Source organism: Mauremys mutica, chromosome 1 (genome assembly GCF_020497125.1).
Source record: "Mauremys mutica isolate MM-2020 ecotype Southern chromosome 1, ASM2049712v1, whole genome shotgun sequence".
NCBI lineage: Eukaryota > Metazoa > Chordata > Testudines > Geoemydidae > Mauremys > Mauremys mutica.
Window position 1 is genome coordinate 300,960,241 of NC_059072.1, and position 19,335 is coordinate 300,979,575.

A 19,335-nucleotide genomic window follows, 5' to 3' on the forward strand; every position below is an offset into this window, starting at 1 on the left:
AAAATTTAAACTTGATTTATTTTCATAATAAACCAATTAAAATACAAAAGACAAAGAACCCAGGTTCAGTAGGGTTCTGTCATTTAAAAATCTGTCTTTAAATACAAATTCACTCTGTAATATGAATACATATAACATTAGACCTCTAAACATAATGATCTTATTTGTATCTATCAAAAATTGCTCTATGGAAACAAATTAGCTGAAAAACTTTCTTGTGAAATTAAATGTACATTATTTACAATTGAAAAAGGAACTCATAAAAGTATTAATCTCAGAACACTTGCATAAATTGTATACATTTCACTTCCCCCCCTACAAAATAATCTGAAATAGAAAGCAAGATTGTTTAACTTCATAGCCACAAAATAGTATGAAATAATTGCACCTGTAGCAATGCCACTAGTTTCTGTAATTAAGTATATTTGACGTGTGTATATAAAAATATAGATCTGGCACTATCCATTATTGGTATATGTAAATGCTTTATGTATTCTCATAATGGGAGTGTATTTTTATTTTGCACACCCAAATGACTGTGCTGCAAAAATGCAACAGGAGGAAGCTTGGTTGCCACTGTCCATTATTCAAAGTAAAATTTGACATAGTTCGTTGGTACGCAATAGGTATTTGGTAAACTTGATAAGATTCACACACATGGAATGAAAATGCTGTTCTGTAGAAAGTATCGGTTGTTTCAAAAGTTAAATGACACATTTACAGATTAAACAGAAAATATTATACTGTATTGCAATGTAAATTAGCAAGACTGAAAATGCATAATATGTAAGAAATTTGGAACATTTGGCAAAAAAAATCAAGAAAAAGTCTTCATAGTATAAAATGCATGTTCCTTCATGCTTGTGTTTTGAAAAATGAGTACTATATAATTTTATGTTTTTATAACATTTAGCAATTAACAGAAAATCAAAACTCATTCTAATGCATGACTTCTAACAATTAACTGTAGAAATTAAGTAGCTTTGTAACATCTGCTTCATATATATATATATACACATACACACACAACTGTAAAGGTCCCATCACATTTATGAAAATAATCATCCACAGGGATTTTTTTTCTTTATTAATATAAATTGGATTCCAACTGTTCACTTTCCTGTTTCACTTGCATGTTAGATGGGAATCCATTTGAATTGGATACCACCATCACAAAAGGCTGCTGCTGGAACCTCTGCTCTGACTGCTCAGTATCATCTTTTGTGTCCTCTTCTACCTCCTCTTTCATCATTTCTTGTATAACAGTTTGTTTAGTTTCTGGTGCTTTGATAACTGAAGTGATCACTGTGCCAGGTGGATGAGCAACCATCTGTGAACTGTTAGGTGAAAAAGTTACCACAGGAGTAGTAGCACTGAAGGATGAAGATGAAGCCATATTGACTGTTCCATTGCAAATGGTCTGCACATTGCTGGTGAGAACCTGTTGAACTTGGGCTGGGCTAAAGACAATAGATGAAGAAGAGGAGACTGGCTTCTGAGACTGCAGCATGACATTTTCTTTAAGTACTGTCATTGGCTGCGAAGTAGGAATGGCTTGGAGAATAAATTTTTGGGATGTTGTTGCTGATGCTGGATCTGTGCTGGCTATCACTGTTGTAAGAGGCACTGTCTGGAGTGTTACAGTATGCAACTGCTGGTTTCCAGGTGAAACAACCACTGGAACTTGGGCTGGGGTCTGTAAAGTCCTATTAAGATTAGAAAACAGGAAAATGTTAGAATGTTCCATGATCTATTGCTGAATGAGCGTTTTGCAACACAGGCTACTTAAATTACTAATTTGGAGGAGAAAGGCAAGGGGGGACTACTGTCCTTCCAGCCACAGAAAACTGGACTTGATTCTGGTTGAAATCCATCAGCACCTACCTTCTCTCCACATACTTGTTTTCCTACAGTAAGTAAAATAAACTTAAATCCATCAAAAATGTGAACTTAACTGATGCTACAGCTGTTGGGGCCAGCAATGTGGGAGCAGCTACCACTACTGTATTCTTTGCCAGTAAAGGGAGTTCTACTCACTTTTTCTCCATTCAGCAGCAAAGAAAGTGAGCGAGTATCTACAATGGCCCTTGTTGAACCCTCTCAACTCAATCACTCTGTCAGGCTTAGGTGGCTGAGCCCAGAAGATTCCCTGGGCAAGGCCTGCTTTGTCTCCAGCCTCAGGCCACTGCAGCCAGTGTCCACTCAAGCACTTCCACCCCTCCACATACCCTTCTCTCCTTTGAGGGAGGGAAGCAGTGCCAGTGGCTCCTTCCCTATGGACTTGCCTACACACTTCTTTTTTAAACCTTTACAGTTTGTGCAGAAAACCACAAAATGACGTATCTTGGAAGAAACATTTGGGGATGCACCCTCAATAGCTTTCACAAAGTGAAAATACCTACAGTTCATTGCCAGCTAACTCAAGGTAAAAACTCTAATGTGACCAACCTTCAAGAGCCCCCAGCACCTCCATGGAGATGAGGGATGTGGCACTGCAATTGGAACAGCTCGGAGGAAAGGTGCTGGCACATGCCATCAGGAAAAGACTTAAAATCTGATGGAGGGGAAGGCACTGAGGCAGCTATTACCACCCAAGGAGACTACTCACGCAGAATTCCTCTGTCTCACATAATTTTGTATTTTCCTGCATAAAAAACATTTTGCCTAAGAAGTGCTGCAGTTTTTGCTTTTGCTTCTGGTGGGCAAAAGGCAGAATGGCAGCACTTCTTAGGCAAAATGTATTTTATATGGGAAACTACAAAATTCTATGCCCAGTCCTGCAGAATTCCCCAAGGAGTAGAAGTTCATAGAACCCTGCCTGCAGAGCCAGGTTAGGACAGAGTGGGGCACACAGGGCTGTTGGGTGTGTGTGTGTGTGTGTGTGTGTCACAGACTGGGGTTCAGAATGGCTAGTGGGGGTGGGGGCAGATGGGCATGGGCTCAGGAGCTAGTGGGTGACAGCATTGAGCCTGGGGAGGGGATCTGCAGAGACCCACAGGGATGGGGAGTGTAGGGACAGGGGCAGACGTGCCTGACTGAATGGGAGAGGCTTGGGGTTAGTCAGGGTCTGCATGAGGGAGGCGTCCCAACTACCTAACAATCCCTGCCCCCAAAAAAACCTTCTCCCACCCACACCCAACACCCTCCAGGTTCACTCCTAGGCTCCTTCCCTCTCCCTCAGCTCGTCCATTACCCCTGACTCCCCCAAGTCTTTGCATTGCTTCTGACGTGCAGGAAATACAGTTCTGTATTGTAATTAAAATGAATTACACAAAGTTCTGTATTAATATGCCTACTAAGGAATCTCTTTGTCAAAAAATAAATTACCAGAATCTTTGTTCTTTTGGGGGCTGTACTGTTAACAGATGTACTTGCTGACAGATATTTTGAAATAAATCATCAAAATAATTGAACTGGCATGATTATATTGTGATACTTTGACCCAAAAATGCGGAACTTTCAGAATTTTCAAATATTGTGTGCAGAATTTTTATTTTTTTAGCACAGAATTCCCTCAGGGGTAGGAGACCCCACTGGGATGGAAGGTTAAGGTGGCTACTGCAGCTTTGAAGAGCTGCTGCTGAAGTTAACATCTGAGCTCCAAAACATCCAATCTGTGGCCATAAATGCAAAGTAATGCATATTGAAAAATATAATCCCAACTATATATATAAAATGATGGGGTCTAAATTAGTTGTTACTACTCAGGAAAGAGATCTTGGAGTCATTGTGGATAGTTCTCTGAAAACATCCACTCAATGTGCAGTGGCAGTCAAAAAAGCAAACAAAATGTTGGGAATCATTAAGAAAGGAATAGATAAGACAACAGAAAATATCATATTGCCTCTATATCAATCCATGGTATGCCCACATCTTGAATACTGCGTGCACATGTTGTCGCCCCATCTCAAAAAAGATATATTGGAATTGGAAAAGCTTTAGAAAAGAGCAACAAAAATGATCAGGAGTATGGAACGGCTTCCATATGAGGAGAGATTAGTAAGACTTGGACTTTTCAGGTTGGAAAAGAGATGACTAAGGCAAGATATGATTGAGGTCTATAAAATCATGACTGATGTGGGGAAAATAAATAAGGAAGTGTTATTTACTCCTTCTCATAACACAAGAACTAGGGGTCACAAATGAAATTAATAGGCAGCAGGTTTAAAACAAACAAAAGGAAGTATTTCTTCACACAACGCACAGTCAAACTGTGGAACTCCTTGCCAGAGGATGTTGTGAAGGCCTAGACTGTAACAGGGTTCAAAAAAGAACTAGATTAAGATAATGGAGAATAGGTCCATCAACGGCTATTAGCCAGGATGTGCAGTGATGGTGTCCCTAGCCTCTGTTTGCCAGGAGGTGGGAATATGAGACGGGATGGATCACTTGATGATTACCTGCTCTGTTCATTCCCTTTGGGGCACCTGGCATTGGTCACTGTCAGAAGACAGGATATTGGGCTAGATGGATCTTTGGTCTGACCCAATATTCCCGTTCTGATGGTCTTATACACCATACCAGCTCTTCTCTGAAGCTACAACTATATTCTCCAGAATTTCAGCTTTCATTTAAAATAAAAAAGTACGTCTAGTTGTTATGGTTGCAAAGAAAAATTCAAAAATGACAATGTTACCCAAGCAAAAATAAGACCACAGAGAGCCTGGAACAGTATCTTTGAGAGGAATGAACTACTCTGTTCATCTCAATGAGATGTTAACTTCAACACGCAGCAATGCTAATTTAAATGCTAATGTTGTTAAATTACATTCCTCAAGAAACAAGGAGGGTCACATATCTGCACTGCGAGTAACACCTCATTTTGACACCACAAGTGGGTGGTCCTTGGGAGCAGGGCTGGCATCCTGGCACCAGCATTCCAAGATGCTGCTTGGGGCGGCAATCTGCAAGGGGCGGCAGTCCCTGTGTTTTCGCCACCCCAAGCAGCGCGCCAAATTGCCGCCGCAGGCGGCAGAGGCAGTCCGTGTGCCCTTAGGGCGGCAGACGCATTTCCGCGGTGGCAGCAATTCGGCGGCAGCTTCTATGTTTAGCTGTCCACGGCAGCTTCAGCTAAACATAGAAGCTGCCGCCGAATTGCCGCCACGGCGGAAACGCGCCTGCCGCCCTAAGGGCACACGGACTGCCCCCCGCTGTCCGGCGGCAATTCGGCGCGCTGCTTGGGGCGGCAAAAACTGAACAGCCAGCCCTGCTTGGGAGATACCATGACTTAGCACAGGGATCAGCAACCTTTGGTACGTGGCCCATCAGGGAAATACGCTGGCGGGCCGGGACAGTTTGTTTACCTGCATCTGCAGGTTCAGCCGATTGCAGCTCCCACTGGCCGCGGTTTGCCGTTTCAGGCCAATGGGGGCTGCGGGAAGTGGCGGCCAGCACATTCCTGGAAGGGTGATCAAGTCAGGATAATGAGCAGTAACAGAGTGGGGAGAGGAATGAATGACAGTGAATTGGGGGTGTGTATGACTAAGGCACAAAAGGGAGAAAGAACCACACTGCAAAAGTCTCATTGCTTAATGCCCTTCTGGAGTGCTCAGATATTACAGTAATGAGGACACTGTGAGAACCTGAAGAGAAAGATGGAATGTGGGATGCTGGGAGAAAGGAAGCCAACCAAGTAGTGAGTGAGGTAAGTGTGTGTGCTCATGCACAGTGTGTGTTGTATGGAACTGCATTTGTTGATGTTTACAGTAAAGATGGGCAAGTAGATTTTCTTTAACAAGGCTGATTTAGACACAAGTCTACCAGCCCAGACTAAAAATTTATTTGCCCACCCTTACTGCAAATAGTACTGAAAAGATACCGACATTTTACTCATTCAACAAACCCTACCTTCCAAACTACTCAGCCAAAACCCAGGCAGCTAGAATTTTTCTAGACAGCTCTGTTTTCTGTTATGTTTTGCTCTGTTAATAATTTTACCATTGCTACTATACTTCTTGTGCTACTGCACAAGTCTGTGAGTGGAACACTATCAAGAGTCTTTCAGAAGCTACTACTTTTAAAAAACAAGACTATTGAGCAATACTGGCTAAGAGGAAATACTGCTGAAAAAATACAGATTCTGATTATTACTGAGGAAAAGATGAGACATGTTCCATACCTCGTTTCAGCCTGCTGGCAGGGAAATGATAAAAATCCATTCATTGGTTCATTGGGTGGGGTTATAATCTAGTGTTGTGCAACATCACAGTCACTGATCTGGAGATGAAGAGTGCTGTTGCAAACACTAGCTGACAGGTGACAGAAACAAGTTTATTCATATTGATTCATTTGTGAAACTTCTAAAACGCAAAGAAGGGGATGAAAATCCTATAAAGATCTTGAAGCTACAAGCCAAGGTAAGCAGTGTTTAACAATATAGTTAGCAAATTAAATAATGCAAGATAAAGAAAAACAGAGAGTGAGAGGAACTGAGGAGAAATCATTCCCTAGCATAAAAGTTACTCAACATACAGATGTAGGAACAGATAGTTTAAGAAGGAAAAGATGAAATTTCCCCAGATTTCCTCCACTCATCCAATTGATTGATACAATGTAAATCCAGGAGAGCTAGGGAGGGGGGATGCACATGACATGCAATTTAGAGCCAACTTCAGATGCCAGAGTTAAGATAGATTCACTGGAGTAAATCCACTTGTACAAGTCATATCTAATGTGAAAATCTTGTTGGCATGCAGTGCATCCCACACCAGTGCCTCTAATAGACTGGCCTAAGACCTCACACATCCCTAGTGATCACCAGACGCCTGCACACACACCCAGACACACTGGAGCTGCTGATCTGCTTAGGTACACAGGTGATGGTGGGGGAAAGGGTCACTGGATACCTTTATACTGGACCTTAACATCCCCTCCTCCAAAGGAAGGTCAGAACCTTCCCCTTTCTTGTCTAGCACCTTGCCTAAGGTCATGTATTAAGTAAATGGTAGAGCCATAAGGCTTGTCAATGGGGGCTGCGGGAAGCAGCGGCCACTACATCCCTCGGCCCGCGCCGCTTCCCGCAGCCCCCATTGGCCTGGAGCAGCGAACCGCAGCCAGTGGGAGCCGCGATCGGCTGAATGTGCGGACGCGGCAGGTTAACAAACCGGCCCGGCCCGCCAGGGCCACATGCCAAAAGTTGCCGATCCCTGCTATAGTACCTGCTAACATGACCAGCAGAACTGTCCTGGAAAGAAAGGTAACTACATAAATTCAAACTGCTTCTGCACAACCAAAGACTCAGGTACCTCCCACTGCAAACAGCTCTGATCCTTCTTGCAGGAGAAATTAAAGCAAACAGCAAAACAGTCTGAGACGGTCTTTTCCCACCTGCAGGAAAATCAAGTGAGAGTTGAAAGCTATGATCATAGCACCCTTCCTAATGCATTTATGATTGGGCCAAATGCCATCAAGAAAAATATTTGGTATCACCAGCAAAAAGAATGTATGACCTTTTTGGTGAAAGCCTGCAGAGATCACATCAGCCCATTGTTGACCAATTCCTCAATAAGGGATTTTCTCTGTCACCTTTAAACATGGGACATAGTCCAGCGTACTCAAAAAACAAACAAAAACCACCTGACATAGCCACTCTTTGCAACTAATAATCTGTCACCTACCTTTAATCTCTCTTTTTTGAGGAGCATTATATCAGTGGCTATTTGATCACCAGTATTTTAGACTCCTAGCTAGGTTTCCATTTGGGATAGGTCAGAGACATCACTGATTAAACTGATGGAGGATTTCCTTAGGCCATAGGCGCCAAAACCCACTGGCAGCCAAGCACCCCACTCCAGCTCACCTCTGCCTCTGCCTTCCCCCAAGCGCACCATCCCCACTTCTCCTCCCAGCACTTGCGTAACAAGCTGTGGGAGGGAGTGGGGAGGCAGGGAAGAGGCAGGGCTGGGGTGGGGATTTGGGGAAGGGGTTGGAATGGGGGTGCTGTCAGTGGTGGCAGGGGGGGCATGAACACCCCCTGGCACCAGGAGAAGTTGGCGCCTATACCTTAGGCCACCAACAGAAGCAAAGCACCTATGGTCTAAATCATATTAAACTGGCATTGTTCATTTCTTCTCAGATGTCCCAGAGGGCCCTGATGGATAGCTGCTTCTCTTCCCTGAGGACACTCACCTGTCACCACTCTTATTCAACATTCATGTGAGAACGAAAGGCGCTGATGTGAAATGCTATGGTCTACGACGACCTCAGTGTGCTGATTACACCCAGGTCTGCAGCTCTTTCATATTCATCATAGATAGGGTTGTTTTCCAGCTGGCTTAGCATTTGAAAGAAACAGGAACCTGTATGGAAAGCAGCTGGCTCATGCTAAATCTGGGTAAGACAGTGCCAGGTTCTTCATTGCCCTCACTTTGGATAGTCATTTACACCTGAGCAAAGTGAGTATGAAGCAGGTTCAAAATGCTACCAAATCAGATTGGTAGCATTTTACACACTTTGCACAAGTATAAGTGACTACACATGGTACAATAAGCAAGATGAGGGAAGTATTTTGATGAATTCTCCTCCTCTGTAGGTAAGTCTACAACAGGCAAATCTGCACCTGTTTTTCAGCATCACTATAACTGCACTCATGCTACCAGTGGTTAAGCTGTACTATAGACAGGGCACAGGCATTTTTATCACCATGTCATTTTATAATTAAAAAGGCCTACAAAATTTGGCTAGTGTAGATATTTGAAAGGTTCCTGTCCTCTTCAGGTCCAGGCAGTGCACTGTCTTGGGGTCCTGTTGAATTAATCACTGCTCCTGAACACCTTGAAATAGTGGCTAAAAACAACATCTTTCATCTTTGGCTAGCAGGAAACTGTGCCCTTGTTTCTAGAATGAGGACCTAGCCATGGTGATTGTGACTCAGTGAATTCTCGATGCCAACTGGCAGAGGGATATGGGGTGCATAAGATTTTACAGGGATCCCCTGGGTTGGATATGTGCATAATAATTCACAAAAGGGTAGCATGTGTGGTCTGAGAGCCAGTAGCCCACTGGTCATCATGGTGAAACTTATGTAGGGATAATATTTAAGGGGTTATGTATCTAAACTGAAAATTATATTACTAAGGCAGGACACAGGTTCCTTTCAGGAAGGGGGTGGCAAGACATATCTCCCTGTCTCATCACTGTGTGCCCCACAATGCAGGCCTATCTGCATGCTGAGTCAGATGCTGATTAAGAGATTGCGAAATCTACAAGAAAGCAGTATACAGGAAAAAAACAATTGTCAGGGGGAATCCTGCTTATGAATAAGGACAATGGATTGTTTTGATATATCTGGGGGTACAGACACCCTGGATCTTTCGCTGAGGAGGCAAGCTGATAGCACGATTTTCCTCATGAATGGAAGATCACAGCCAAGCCTGTAAAACACTGGAATAACTCTGGGTGATCATTTCTCTTCTAGAAGTTTCGGAATGGGTGTTATGACTTTTATATGTAACCATTTCTTTCCAATACTTCTACTTGCTATCACTTAAATCTTTATACTTTGTTAAATAAACATTTAGTTGTTTTCTCTATAAATATCTCTCTCAGTGCTGTGTGTCAAGAAGAGTGGTGATGTGACATGGAACTGGTAAGCTGGGGTGTGCTGCTTTTTTGGAAGCAGCGAATCTGTGAGCAATGCAATTGTCCAGTGGAGCAGACACTGGACTCTCCAGGGAAACCCCCATAGGCCTTGAGGTTTGGGGTGTGCCTATTGCTAACCTGTACAGTGACAATGGGGCTTGCAAGGCCTAGAGCAGGGGTCAGCAACCTCAAGCACGCGGTTGTAAGTACCCTGGCGGGCCAGGCCAGCTTGTTTACCTGCCGCGTCAGCAGGTTCAGCCGATCACGGCTCCCACTGGCCGTGGTTCGCCGTCCCAGGCCAATGCAGGAAGCGGCGCGGGTGAGGGATGTGTTGGCCGCGGCTTCCTGCCGCCCCCATTGGCCTGGGATGGCGAACCGTGGCCAGTGGGAGCTGCGATCAGCCGAACCTGCCAACGCAGCAGGTAAACAAACTGGCCCGGCCCACCAGGGTGCCCCTGCTCTAGGGCATCATTCTATGCTGTTGCTAGTTTATTACTGAACACTAATGTAACAAAAAGAAGCTATAAATGATGGAGAACGTGAAGTTGAGATAGTCTGCCTTGCAGCTGGTGCAGTCATTTACACCTATGCAACGTGGGTGCAGGGGTGCTGGAACAATTTTTATAGTGGGGGTGCTGAGAGCCATTGAACCAAACTGTAAACCCTGTATATAACGGAAACCACTTCAGACTAGGAAGTGCAGCAGCACCCTGAGTACCAGGACCTATGCGCAGGTGTAGAATGCTACCAAATCTGAATTTTTAACTCATTTACACATTTTATACCCATTTTCTACAGGTACAAACAACTATATTGCCTTACACCTTTGGAAGAATTAGGCCCTATGTTAGGTCATGACAGAAGAACTGCAATCTTGTCCCTGGAAAGTTCTGTCCTCACCTGGGGAAAAAACTGACTAGCTACAGCCATGTTTAAAAAAGGACTGTCAGGCACAAATCTGGTTTGACAATAATTTTCAAACACGATTGTAGCTAATATAACTACAGTGTCAAACGTAAGCAGTTTTGTTTTCTTAAAATAAACCCATTAGCAGAAACCCTGCATGCTACAGACTACCCCTCAGAAGGCAGCTGGAAAACGTTAAAGAGGCAACTAATTTAAACCTTAAAAAAGGAAAAACTTTTCTACACAACAGGTAGATAAGCACATGGAACTCTTGCCACAAGATATTACTAAAGCTAGGTGCTTAGCAGGATACTAAAGAGCATGAGACATTTATATGGATAACACAATCCAAAGTTGTATTAGACAGGATAAAGAAATTAAAAAGAATAGAAACCCTCATGCTTCAAGGTATAGGCCAACCACTAAATGGTAAGCTCAGAAAAACTTCCACAGGGTAGGTTGTGTCCATTATGGGGTTCCTTGTACCTTCCTCTTACTGCCTGCTGTATGTGGCATGACACTAGACTATCTGGAACACTGATCTGATCCTTTATGGAGGTTCCTACAAGGCAATGGTGAGTGTGGGTATAAACTGATATAGCTATAAATGTATCTGAAAAAAACTATTTTGAACCTTACTAGAGAGAGACCCTAAATTGTACATTTCCGAAAAAAATTAAGTGTCGTTTTCAACCTCATCAAAACTCCCAAGACTGCCCTGGTAAAACTTTACAAGGACACTTAGTTATTTGAATTTGGACCTGAGATATATCCTAGACCAATTGTAACCAGCCTGGAACATCCAATGAATTTGTATGGCTCATCAGTAAGGCTGCGGGTTTGTCACGGAGGTCACTGAAGTCATGGATTCTGAGACTTTCTGGATTCTCCGTGACTTCTGCAGAGGCTGGTGCACTTGGCCCAGGAGCTGCCTGAGCAGTTCGGGGAGCACCTGGGCCAATCGCACTGGCCGCTGCTGGGGCAGTCTCGGGACACTGCACTCCCCCCCACCCCCTACAGCAGGAGTTTGGGTGTGGGAGAGGGCAGGGGGCTGGGATAGGGGGTTGGGGCAGGAGACGGGGTGAGGGCTCCGGGCAGCGCTTACCTCAGGGGCTCTCCAGAAGCGGTGACATCTCCCTCCCTCTGCTCCTAGGCAGAGGTATGGCCAGACAGCTCTGCATGCTGCCTCCGCCCACAGGCACCGCCCCTGCAGCTCCTATTGGCCACGGTTCCTGGCCAATGGCAGCTGCGGGCCAGCACTGGGGGTGGAGGCAGCGCGCAGAGTTCCTTGGCCATGCCTCCACCTTGGACCTGAGGGAGGGGGATGTCACCGCTTCTGGGGAGGCATGGAGCCAGGTAGGGAGCCTGAGCCAGCCCCGCCAACGCTCCTTCCCCCCACCTCCGCCCAAGCACCAGCTGGGGTCCCAGACCCCTCCTCACCACTAGTGGGGGTCCTGCAGCACCCCTGGGCCAACCTCCCCCCCAGCACCCCCGGGCCACCTCCCCCACAGCACCCATGGCCCCCAGCTCCCACCCCCCAAGATTTAGTTAGGGGTATATAGTACAAGTCACGGACAGGTCATGGGTCATGAATTTTTGTTGATTGCCTGTGACCTGTCCATGACTTTTACCAGGGCCGCCCCGGGCGGGGGGGGGAGGGGGGGCAAGTGGGGCAATTTGCCCCAGGCCCCATAGGGGCTCCGCGAGCCACTCCGGGTTTTCGGCAGTGGGTCCTTCAGTGCAGCCGAAGACTTGGAGCGAGTGACGGACCCGCGGCAGAAGTTCTGCCAAAGCCTCAGAGCGCCACCCGGTGAGGACAAGCGCCGCAAGTGGCGGGGGGGGGGGAGGGGAAGCTGCAATTGGAGGCACTTAGGCTGCTCTACCGCCGCCACTTCATTCGTTGGCGGAAATTCGGCGGCGGGTCCTTCCCTCCGAGAGGGACCTGCCGCTGAATTGCCGCCGAAGACCCGGCCCTGCCCCAGGCCCCCTGAATCCTCTGGGCGGCCCTGACTTTTACTAAAAATACCTGTGACTAAAACGTAGCCTTACTCATCAGCCCCTCAATTTATAGCTTACCTAGTCTACCATTGTCAGATGGCAGTTTTTAAAATGTATTTCTAATGTTGATCTACCAAGCACCTCTGCAACTATAATACTTGCTTTTTTTTGGTTATCAATTACTAAACCTTATACAATTAATTATGTATTATATTGACTAGACCAGATCATTTTTCTCTTTAATCTATCTGAGTGTCTTGGATTTGTCATTATATCTAGCAAAGCGTAAACACAGATTCCACAGAAATGTTTCTACATTATGCTTAAAAAATAAAAATAAAAACAGCTGCCCATCACTGTAATATAGGAGTCTAAGACAGTGTTTAAGAGCTCTGTTATTTCATTTGAGCTTCATGCTAGCGTTACTGCTACTTCCTCCTTTTCTCCTTTAAAACTACTGCCCACAGTCCAGTTGTGAAATATTTTAAACACAACAGGATGTTGAAATAGCAACATGCAGTTTTGCAACTTTTGGCTGCATTATTGTCTTTGCTTCCCTGCCTTCCTGATTAAATCTTGCAGATTGTTCAGGAAGTTTTTGCTAGGTAACCCTGAAGTGGCTCAGTATGGGTATCTATCTTTCTTACTCTACAAATCGCTGTACTGTTTCCCTATTAATGTTTCATAGCATTGTTCTCCTGACTTAGGTGTCATTGCATGACCTCGATCATTTATTTCTTCATGTGCTTCTTCTGTATTATCTGAGTCACTTTTTGAGAGGAATGAATAATTAAATCCTTAGTTATCTCTGAAGTCATATTGTTATACAGCACTTAAGGGCTTTGCAGTTAGGCTTTAAAGCTCTTTGGTGTATGAAGGAATATTAAAAACACAGAGCACTAAGAGAGACTAACTTTAAATTGTCTCTCAATTTTATGCTAAATGTTAGTGTTTAATTCACTACGCTGTAATTCAAAACTTTATCTTATTTGACATAAGTAAGCTTTCCTCAGAAGTTGCTTTGTCTTGTGGAAAACAAGCAGCCATCTACTTTTTTTTAAATCTACTTTCCTCTACTTTCTTTTTTATATCCTGCCAAATTCTTCATCATTACATTTATCTACACTTCTGGATCAGATGTACCTTTTCTCTCCCTTAAGTGCATTTTGAAATGGTCCTAACATAGGAGCTTCACAGAAATTAAGAATGAAAAAGAGTGTTAAAATGGACAGCATCAACTTGAAAATGATAATTCTATTTTTATTCACTAATTTTAAAGATAACTTATTAATATAACTGACATATTAGAGAAAAATGTTTTTTGGATTTGTTTACTTTGTTCATTTGACAACCCTTTGGACATAGTTTCACTGATTGCTGTTTCCGCTACATAGTCCATTCGCTAGTGAATTTCCCCTGATTTATGTGAGTTTTTCATAGCAACATGTGAGAGAAAACATTTTATAATTACATTTCTTTTAGAACAACAATTAGCAGAGAGATTATGGGGCAGGTGTAATACCTAAAACTACTTTTATCCCAAACAAACAATAAGTAACATATAATTATTTTTCTGGTTTGAGACTATAGTCGTGGCCTGCCACTTCATATATACGTATCCGAAAAATCCCCAGTTTTCTGACTATCCTATGTATCCCCTTAAAACTTCTTATTCCTCCTTTTAGATCAGTGGTGATTTCATTGTTGTTTGCCTTTAAAAAAAATCCTTCTCTTAGCACAGAGAGATGAAAGAATAAAATCTTCTTGAAACGGAAATGGAATTCTGATTAGATTAATGTTACTGATTTAAATTTGTCAGAGTTCCATGCTTCAGTCGCAGAGAATCATGTGGGTCTATTCATGCAAATCAGAATTTGATAAGATGCTTCTGAATAATGTTTTTAAGGGGGAGAGAAGAAAAAAAGAGGGGGAAATAGCACTAGTGTCATTTAATGGTAAAATGTGGACTAAAGTGCTGGGGATGTTTCATATCTAATTTTAAACCAGAAAAAAAAAATACACACCCAACTCAGTGTTGTTCTTTTAAAGTAAATAAGACGGTTCCTCCCTTGCAGCTCCAGAATTACAAGATAATTTCAGTGGGGTATAGCTCTAAGTGATTGTTCTTGAGGCATCTCTAGTCAATACACCACCAGTGACTTGAAGGTGCAAAACAGTAACATAAAGGTACTTGATCAGTGTCTAACTTACGAGTTAAGGGCTGCACTGAAATGTGACTGTGTCTCCCAACATTAGTATACAGGTACAAAAGTCTCAGGAGGCCATACTGATAGCTATCTTTTATAAACAGAAGAGGAATGGAGGCATACTGGCTGCTGTTCCAACAATGACAGTGGGTTGCCACTTTAGTGCTTTGCCCTGTTATTATCTATGTTAATAGGTAGAATACAAAAAAAAGAGGAAAGTGATGACACACTACAATTTATAAGGGGATGGGTATATCAAGAATGAAATTAAATCCCAAGAAAATTCTTTTTAAAAAGCATTAATGTAAAACACACATTATCTGGGTCAATGTTGAAAATACTGTCATTCACAGAGTAAAAGCAGAATTCATAAAGATACCAGTGGCACAGGAACCAAATAAACAGAAATCAGTGTTGTCAAGAATGTTAACTTTTTGCTGCTTTCTTCTCAAAGTCCTAAAGATTCTTTGCATTGTAATGCTGCAGAATTAAGATTTGCAATTTTCTTCCCTTTCCTAAATATAGTGTCTTAGCAGAGTACCCATTTTACAATGTAACAGAAAAACCAGACCAATGTATTGATCATTCACACTGTGTTCACATCACAATAACTGAATTAAGAGGAGAGCAATGTGGCAAAATAGAAAACAGCCACATTGGATAGTGAAAATGTTCATAAATCACCTTCCTTTACATTTTCTTACCTTATGTTTTGAACAGAGGAATGTAATGTTTCATCCTGCATGTTACTAGTTACAGTTGCATGTCCTTCTGTGATGGATTGCACTGGCTGCATTACATGAACTGTCCGAAAAAGCTGAGTTGGATGTATTGGCTGGGCAGATTGCATTGTCCTCAAAACATCAGATGCAAAACCAGGTATCTGCTGTTGTACAACTTCCACAGGCTCCTTAAGTTTAGTAGACTTAGAGTTCCCTGTTGTTTTTAGAACTGTGGTGGATCCTCCTCTTGTTCCTGTGTTAGATGCTCTAGATCTGCCTGATTGGTTTCTATTAGTCACAGTTGTTGACAATAAAGAGGAATCTGAAGACTCGGTACTGGGACTCGGATCCTCATCATCTATGTAGATAAGATCTTTTGGCATTTCTTTAAACTGATACACCAAGCGCTGACCTTCTACTTTAGCCAGTATACCTCTTTGGTAATAGTATCTGTTCAAAGCAGGCACATACATCAACAAGTTATATATCATAATTCGCTATGAAAAAAGACAAATCATCATCAGCAATGAAGTGGAGGGGTTTTTGTTTATAAATCTAAATAACAATCACTGACTGCTGACATTTCCTGTTACCCTTCTTTATGCTCAAGGATGGAGACATACTGTATATCACTCACAGCAACTTGCACTTCATGATACCAATATTACTATTTGTTTTATCGCAATGCCTAGTGTTAAATGACACCTTGATAATCCTGGTAAAATGGCAATATCTTGACTCAAGTCTCCCATCTTGGTAAAATATTCAAATTCTTTCTTTACTAAATAAAGCGCATAATATAAAGAATATATAAAGAGCTATATTACCTATCACTACAGGGTTCTTGTAGAGCAAAGGGGAGAGGATAGGGAAACATTACTGTCCATTGTGTTTACAAATTGAGTTACAATAAAGGTACAAAAAGTCAGAGGGTTGGGGGGGAAGAGAGGAGAGTGCTTTAAGCAAAATTATTATTATTACAGTAGTCGTTAGAATGCCCAAACAATAGGGAATATGTTTAGAAATTAGGCTTGCATCCATCTATGGTTGTGCAATTGCTCACCTAATTTGCACAAACTTTTCTGTATGAGCAAGTTTCGAGTTTGCACAGGTACTCACTCATATATGATTAGATGCTTTTCTAGTCATATATACATGCAAATTGGGGAAGTATGCACAGACCTGAATTCTGCCGGGGTGGAACACCCTCATATCTTGGATTTGAAACTGGGTCATTTGGCACATATTAAGGTTAATACAATTAATAATTTGATGGCCACCTTTAAGTTTAATTTACGGGAGTTTGTTGTAAAGGCTTGTCACTCAGACTTTTCAGTCTCCTGAAACTGTGTGTGCTTGGTCTTGAAGAAGTATTGGCTACTCAAATCTTCCTACATTACTAAGTACTGTGGGAGATATATCAGTTAACAGTAATACTTTGGTTAACTGACCACGAAAATGACTGTATTGAATTTAGAACACACTACTAGTTTTCCAATAGCTTTTACAACAGAAGTGAAGGTGCTTCATTTGTAATGGGAGTCACTAATTTTTTTAGGTTAGGGATGATCTACCTCTATTTCTTTAAATGTGCAAAGCATTAAAACCACACTCCACGCAAGTTGTACAGCTGACTATATATAAATCAGATATTTTGCTTCTTCAGTAAAGTTGCATTCATTTAAAATAATCAATCCAATATTATCCATATTAAAGAAGTGTAAAAAAATCCGGACCTAATACAAAAGAAAGCTCTGAGTTTGCAGGATTTCTACAGAATTACATATACTTTCACGTAAGCACTTTGTAAAACCCACAAAACAAATTTCTGCCAATAAAACAAGTTTCACAGATTTGTCATTGGACAGCAGTGTATATCCTAATCTTTTTTTAATCTTCTACTGTATAATTTGCTCTGTATAAACTTCAAATTAAGCGTTTAACTTTTAAGATTTCTGTAGCGTTCCCCCCATTTCTTCCCCCCGCCCCTCAAAAAAAACCCAACAGCTTCATATTTCAAAAACTAGAGCTCATCTTAGGAAAAAGCCCTTCACAGTTGTTAAACAGATTACAACAAGCTTTCAATACATGAAAATGCTGTGACAAAAATAATCAACTATTAAAAACTCACATACCTGAGAGCTCTGCCCATTGTTTCATAATTCATATCAGGTTTGTTTTTGTGCTTTCCCCACAATCTGGACACAGCCTTGGAATCTACCAGTTTAAAAATGCCCTTTTCTCTTTGAGTCCATTTGATATATTTGGGACACGTAGCTTTGTCCTGGAGCAGTGCTAAAAGAAACTCCCAAAGATAAATTGTATTTCCTAAAATAAAAAAATAAAGCCTTTCAGGAGATATAAACTCCCCAAATGCAGTTATATTGATTTAACTTTTATTTAAGTCACAAATACAACAAAGCTCCAGGAACTGAGTGCCTGTTACTTTCTGAACAGACTGTAATTTCAGGTTGAGAATTCCTATATGTGACTATCCTTCTATTCCAACTGAATTATTTCTTAACAGAACATTATTATTTTGCCATCTTTGGCACTGAATCAGCAAAGAGCTGAAGTCCAGCCCTGTTCAGCTAAACAGTTCAGTTAAATATACACTAAAGTACCACTATACTGATTGGGAATTAAGCAGGTGCTTAAGTACTTTGCTGAACTGGGGCACGCAAGATGATTCTTCACAGGTTCAAGATATCCTTACTTTAATGTTTTAACAATTACATATAATATGTGCAGTAAATAATAGCTTTATACCATGCCAAACAAAAAAGCAACTGAAGCATATTAGGATCCATTGGCAATAACAGGACGATTCTGCTGCATAGTTTACTATAAAATAAAATGATTCATGCTATCAAATTATATTCTGTTAGGTGTTGGTTTTGATTTTATTAATGGGGGGGAGGGAGAGTTGGGATAGCACAGGAGGGAGTACCAGGGAACTTTCTCTGACACCTCTCTTCTGGTGGCTTCACTTTTTTCTTAAACAAGGGAACTGCTTTTCCTGCCACCCATGTGTAAGCGTTGATCATCTTATGCAGATTTAGAAACAGACAAATGGAAAATGTTTCCAAATATCAGCTGTTGAAGCAACAGCATCCCAGGAAACACTACTACAATGCAAAACATCCCTCTAGACTTGACCTGAAACAGAGCAGCGCTTGTTGGGGGTTGAAGATCTCCCAAGATCCCATTAATAAGCTGAAGAATGGATTCTTCCTCCCAGGAACTGAGTATCTTCCAAAGGGATTTCCTGCACTCCTCCCCCCTCTCCCTGCTTTAAAAGAAGATGGCAACCATGCCTTCTGAACATGTGGGGAAACACAATTTATTTTTGCATACTGAGAAAGCTGGTAGGCTTCATTCTTATGTGACGCAGATTCAGTTTTCAATTTAAAACACTGAAGACAAACATTCTACTCAAACCATCACACTTACCCTTTCCATCTTTGTTTTTCTTTTTCACTGATATGTTTGGAGTTGTCGTAGGGGATTCAGGACGAGAAGATTTGGACTTTTTCCCTGAAATGAAACCACTATTACATAAATTTCAACATAAAAATGTGATCTGGAAAAGAACATTAACTCTTTAAATAGCTCCATTTTTTTATATTCCTCCCCATCTCAGCACTTACATTTCTTCTTAATGGCCCATTCCTGTAAAACAAGGGTCATCAGCCTCTGGCACACGGCTCGCCAGGGGCTGGGCCAGTTTGTTTACCTGCCACGTCGGCAGGTTCGGATGATGGCGGCTCCCACTGGTCGCAGTTTGCCGTTCTAGGCCAATGGGGGTGGCGGGAAGCAGTGCGGGCGAGGGATGTGCTGGCCGTGGCTTCCCACCACCCACATTGGCCTGGGACAGCGAACCAGTGGTAGCCTAAGGCTTCAGATAAACAAACTTCTTAGGC

At 42.3% G+C, this 19,335-nt stretch overlaps 1 protein-coding gene across 5 annotated transcripts in view; it reads right to left on the reverse strand.

Moving 5' to 3' along the window:
- Window positions 1–19,335, reverse strand: part of ELF1 (E74 like ETS transcription factor 1) — a 146,790-nt gene continuing 127,455 nt past the window's right edge. For all 5 annotated transcript variants that reach the window (XM_045012549.1, XM_045012536.1, XM_045012526.1 and 2 more), the window contains 4 exons: window positions 18,866–18,949; window positions 17,548–17,740; window positions 15,395–15,862; window positions 1–1,706 (listed from right to left, as the gene is read on the reverse strand). In XM_045012549.1, the coding sequence (XP_044868484.1) occupies window positions 1,088–1,706; window positions 15,395–15,862; window positions 17,548–17,740; window positions 18,866–18,949 (1,364 nt within the window). In that variant the 3' untranslated portion in view covers window positions 1–1,087. The remainder of the gene's footprint in view (window positions 1,707–15,394; window positions 15,863–17,547; window positions 17,741–18,865; window positions 18,950–19,335) is intronic.